General features: G+C 33.1%; 1 protein-coding gene across 1 annotated transcript; it reads left to right on the forward strand.

Annotated features, from left to right (window-relative positions):
• Positions 1-2326: 2326 nt before the first annotated feature.
• Positions 2327-5563, forward strand: LOC118734608. Its single transcript, XM_036464312.1, has 3 exons — positions 2327-2402; positions 4902-5096; positions 5197-5563. The coding sequence occupies exons 1-3, from the start codon at positions 2342-2344 to the stop codon at positions 5400-5402; spliced, it is 462 nt and encodes a 153-aa protein (XP_036320205.1). The 5' UTR covers positions 2327-2341; the 3' UTR covers positions 5403-5563.
• Positions 5564-6003: the final 440 nt, after the last annotated feature.

Genomic DNA, 6003 nt, shown 5'->3' on the forward strand with positions numbered 1-6003 from the left:
CGTGAACTTAATCTTCCACAAACACGGCTTTGACTCAGATAGTGCAAGAAATTTCCGCCAAAATACTTTTTACTTAGAAAATTGAGCTAATTTCACCACTCACGCCATCAGCATGCTGGCACAATCACACCACAAGAACATACACGGTCAATCGACTTGATGGGTCATTTAACAAAATTAGCATATTACGGGCCGTAAACTTATCTATTTTAAACTATAGTTAAACTATAGTGAATAGATAAGTTAACAGCCCTAACACTTTTACAGTATGTATGTATAAAATGTATAAAAGCGTAAGGAATATACAATACATATATGAACATATATATACATATATCAGTCTTTCATGGTTTAAAAATTCATCTTCAAAAAATTTCAATTTGTCAATTTCAAAAAATCATTCAACAAATTAAAAAAAAAAAGAAACAAATTAAGCATATACAACTTTTTCATGCCAAGTATGAATAAATTCCCCAAAGGGCTAAAAAAAGGGCTAGGGGCAATTTTAAATTTATGTGGCCAAAAAAAGTATGTGGTAGCTAAATCTAGCCACCAAAGGGCTACAACGGCAACACTGCTTGTAGGGAAGACAATAGGTTTGTTCGTCGAAAATCCAGGGAGAATTATCACTCAAAATATCAGATAGGAAGAAAAATGCTCCCAAACTCTCTCTCATGTAGAGAAACCCATGATAAAAATATAGTAAGGTAGAACCGCTGAGAGTCAATTTTAAATTCTTGACGTTTCCAAACAATTTAATTTTTAAATTTACTCACAAACTCACACACACATTTTCATTTTCAATCTCAAGCAACAACAACAAAGTGTCCACAGTTGCATTTCAAACAAAAGAAATATGTATAGAATTTTTAAAATTCTTTCAGAGGGGCAAAAAAGAGGATCTACGTGTATATATCTTGTCAGTCTGACTTTCTTCAACATACGTTTCAATTTCTTTGTCGGGTTTACTATATCGACTCTGGTTGAGATTGCATTCCGATTAAGAATACAGTTTTTTTGCCGAGTACCTTGCAAATCATTGGAATTAACTAAATTAATTAAGTAAACTTAACTTACATTTTTCATTTTAAAATCGCTCAAGTTTGTAAATTTTTAAATTTAACGAACTTGTTTATTCAAATTATCGTCGACAAAAAATCCAACCATGTGCCACAATCATATGTTTTTCCTAATTGCAAATTCTTGCTGGCAAAACTTTTTCCGGCTCGAATTTGTAACTTCTCTCCAAGAAAGAGTCTTTTTACTCGTGATTTATTTAAATGAAACATGTGAAATTTAGTTGAAACATTTTAGCCGTTTTTAGCCGGTTTTATTTGCCAATTTAGCCGGTTCGTCCAAAAAGTTCTGGCAACACTGATTACAATACCTACTTTACTGGTTTTGGACCGCCCTAATGTGCATACACCCAAGAAGCACTTGATTCCGTCCCAGCCATTTCCGTTGCACCATTTCCGTGTGCAATTTCCGTTGAATTTGCCAATTTACTCCCAACCAACCAACCGCCGCTTAAGAAGTTTCGCTGAATTCCATACTAAATTTTGCTTCGGGTGTATTTATAGATTTATTTTTTTTGTCGCACTGTGTATTTATTCGTTATTGACTCTGATGGTGTAATCAGTCCCCTTAATTCACACCTTATCTCAACTACTAATGGGGGTACGCAAATATATCGATGGGTTTGATAAAAGCAATTAATGTTTCCTAGTACTGCGTTTAGACCAGGGAACTTTTGTTGCGGTAGCGCGTAACTTATGGAAGAGGAAGCAACGAGGAAAGCGGACACGCACCTAGTCGCTGGTACTCTGGCGACACGCTTTGTGCAAGAATGATACATCGTGCGGCAAAAGTTTCTGTGGGTAAATTAAATCTAACTATGTATGTACATATGTATATACATATATAAGGCCTATCAATCAGCGGCATTGTTGTTGCTTACTATAAATACATATGATTACAAATAAGCTTTTTTGACTCATAGCCTTATCGTTTGTACAAAAAATGGTCTCATTGCCCCCTTCTTGCTGTATTGGCGAAGTAGGTAATATGAAGTTAAATATGAGTTGATAACATTTTTTCGGAAGAAAATTAAAGCCTATTGGACCCGTACATATGTACATACTTATGTACATATGCACGTATGAATATGTGTATGCGTCATCTATTTCCAGTGAAATTTAATTTAATTTCTTGTGTTTATTTTATATTCATATGTTTGACACATTTCGTTTTTATACTCAGTTAACAGTCAGCTGTGAGCCACAGAAGTTACTCGCGCTCGATTTCTTTTCATTTTATTAATTTTAATAACACTCTATACAAAATGAATAAAGTGCAAATTTTACTCGCATTGGCTCTTGTTGCGTGCTTTTGTGTTACATTAAGTAAGTGAAAAAAAATGTGATTGTGTGTTTTATAGGAGTCTTTTCCTCAAAATTGTGAAACAAGTAATTTTTAAGCAAAAATGATAAAACCGACTTCAATTCTCATATAAAAATTTAATTTCTTCATGATTCAATGAACGGATCTAGACCAAATTAGTATCAGACCATCTCTGAGGTACATTTCCTATAAAAAAATTATAGAAATCGGTTAACGTGGTCCAAAGTTATGCGGTAACATACATAAAAAATATATATATATTTCGAAGAATTTATATAACCTCCTCCTCTTTTTTAAGTCGGTTAAAAATCGAATATGAAACTAAACACGAAATATATACGTACATATGTATGTACATTAGACTGCATCCCTCCCCTTACAAAAAAAAAAAAACTGTACTGTTTTTCATTGGGACTATAAAACATATTACATTTTAAGGTTTGTGCGAAATATTTCGGAAAAATATTAAGATTTACGTGAGCTGGACCGATTTGGAAAAAAAAACCTCAAAAAAGTGTAGTTTTTTATGAATCAAAAATATTTTTTTGAAGTATTTTTTGAAAAAATCACCTCAGATGACAAATCTGTTTAAGCTTAAAAACTCTGCATAAAAATAATATTTTAACGGTATCATAATAATGAGATTTTTTATGCTGTTTTTGGACTTTTTTCAAAGATTGGTTTAAGAAAAATATCAATAACTCAGCGAAAACTTTACTGATTTAGGCTTTATGTATCATTAGAAAGGTACTTTCATATTTTGTATCCCAAAAATTTAATATTCATTTATATACAGCAAGAAATACCACATTAATAAAATAATGTCACTGAAAGCAAGGTCTTCTTTGTATAAAAGAAAATTAGCATAAAAAACAAAAAAAAATAAATAATTTTTTTTTTTAGTTGGAAGTAATATTTTTGAAACAACTTCAAGGTTTATTTTTTTGTTTAAAGTAACAACGTAACTGAGGTTAAGCCTTTTTCAGTAAAGAGAATCAGCGTTAAAAAAATATATATATTTTTGTTAAAGTATATTCAAACTACAAAAAACATTAAAAATATATTGCAACTAAATATGTAGATAAGAATAGAAATCTAATTTTAGCTGAAAATGCGATTTTTTTGATCGAAGATGCAAAACCGCATGTGTACCAAAAATGCCACATAACTGCTCCTTTCTCTGACATTTTACGATATATCGTACAAATTTCTATGGGCCGTAGACCACGCGCAGGCAATTTTTTATAATTTTTTTACTTGTATTATTATTTTAAACAAAATAGTTGTGAAAATTTAAGTTTTGGTTTTTTTGGATGACTAGTTTAGAAAGTGGTATCAAAGGGTTAAGCACTCAAAACATTAAATTGATAGATCACCCGGCATACAGTCCTGGTAAACTGCGCGTACGACGATATTCATTGCCAGTGAAAGCTATTGACCCCTTCACCAAATTGGTTTTAGCGTTAGTAAACGTGCATAGATCTTGCTGAAGAATATCTTGAAAACCATTAAGATAATTTTTACCACCTGCTTGGTTTTTCCTTAGCACTTTTTAGTGACCCTCGCATTCATTCAATTTCGCCAAAAGTTAATAAAGGACATACATCTTTTTGCGCTGCGCACTTTCAGAGTTTAAGACGAGCGCATTTCTTTAAAAGTTAAAAAAAAAAGTTTTAAGTTTTTAGAAGCTTCGGCACGCCAACTATACACAGCGAAAATAGTGTTGTTACTAAATATGTTTCTCTCAACAAATTATTTGTTTATAGTTACAAAATCGTTTGATGAGAGAAATATATTTTGCTGACTTTTTTGTGAGTGTACTGAGAGCTATGGTTAGGAGCTGACGATATGTTAATAATAGCTAGGAAAAATTGAGGAATTTCATTGGCGATATAATTCGAAGAGCACTTAAAAATCGGGCAGGCATTCTTACTGTCCCACTGGGTGGGGAAAGTATTAATCGATATTTACTCGGAAGTAAAATTCCTGGGGTCACTTTTGCCACCAAATTATTTTTAAGATGGCCGTTGAGGTCTTGTTACGCAAGCTGGCGGAAAGTCGGAGGATTTAAACCGCAACAGGCAAGTCCATTGTAAAATATATCGCAGTGACATAGTCTGAAAGTACCAAATACCAGATACTATCAAAGATCATTTAAGAGCAAAATAGCTTGGAGGAGCTGAAGCTACTTGAAGAAACTTGGAATTAGTTTGTGTTACTCCTGTCTTAACAGTGACGTGTCAGCGCATTGCCATTACATCGGGTAGATGAATTTATAGTTAGTACGAAGTCTAGAATTAGCACTAGACCGAATACCAGATGTGTTTGCGACCCCCAAAACCCTTCCCAGCAAACTGAGGCGATGTTGAAGTACGTTGTTGTGTTTTTTTTTGTAAAACTGTACTTTTGTCTACCTTTTAGCGGTTGCTTATTGCACGCTCTACTTAAGCCTTTAAAATTCTTTTTAAAAAGGTCCTTAATATTTCTTTCTTTACTTCCAGCTAAATCTTTAAGTTGCTACATTTGTGATAGTTCGTCGGGTCAAAATTGCAATCACACCACAACCACCGCAACTTGCAACTCCTCATTGGCCCAGCAAACAGTGAATTATGGGGTCCAATACTTAAATGCGAATTTAACACAGCTGAATGCAACCAGTTCAACTTACAATTGCGTCTATGATTTAATTTCAGCAGGTGTGTATAAATACATATACTATGGTATATACATATGTACATATTTTAGAAAACTATTTCAGAAAACTTCAATTGACCGTTTATTATATCGCTTTTTCAGGCACCACCAATCACACCTACCTCGGTTGCGTTTACAGTACGGTGAACATTTGCAACTTTACACCAAGGTCGTATACAGCTCGCCACTGCTTAGTGTGCAGCGGTAACAATTGCAATCGCAATCCAGCGGATCGCGCCACTGGCAGCATCTTCACATTGACTGCGGCCATTGTTTTGGCATTTGTGGCAAAAATTATGTACAACTGAGTGGTCTCCAAATATTTTTTTTATTTTTTTTTTTGTAAAATAAATAATTGTTGTTATTAGTATTTATTAGTACATTAAAATTTGCTCAAATCTAAAATATTAAACAAAGTGTCTTAAAATAAATTCTCGTTTTTCAACTAAAACTTCTTTAGCTGAACGGAGTACATGTGTAGATACTTCTCCTTCTGAAGGGTGATTCAGTAAGACAGCAAATTTTATTTTATAAGGAAAACACGACAAACTTTATCGAAATAATTTGTTTTTATTGGATAATAGCCAATAAAAACTTGCAGCTTACGCCATAGTGGCACTTTGAAATAGGTAAATCTTGCCTGCGAATAATTTCCATCATCATAAAACCGAAAAATCTACTTTGGAAGTAAATGATTCATCAATACTTTTATTTTATTAAATTTATTTTGTGCATTTATACACCAAATCTTTAATTGGAATTTAAAAAAAAACATAGTAAAACATCTTCGGGCCACAGAGTTGAACCCATGACCCACAAGTGGGCAGTCTAACACGCATCCACTTGGCTGCAGAAATTGTTGAGAAAACATGGAAAAATACATACATACATACATATCTGTGTTCGTAT

This window comes from Rhagoletis pomonella, unplaced genomic scaffold, assembly GCF_013731165.1.
Source record: "Rhagoletis pomonella isolate Grant_MI unplaced genomic scaffold, Rhpom_1.0 Rhpom_scaffold_00002, whole genome shotgun sequence".
In the NCBI taxonomy this organism is placed as follows: Eukaryota; Metazoa; Arthropoda; class Insecta; order Diptera; family Tephritidae; genus Rhagoletis; species Rhagoletis pomonella.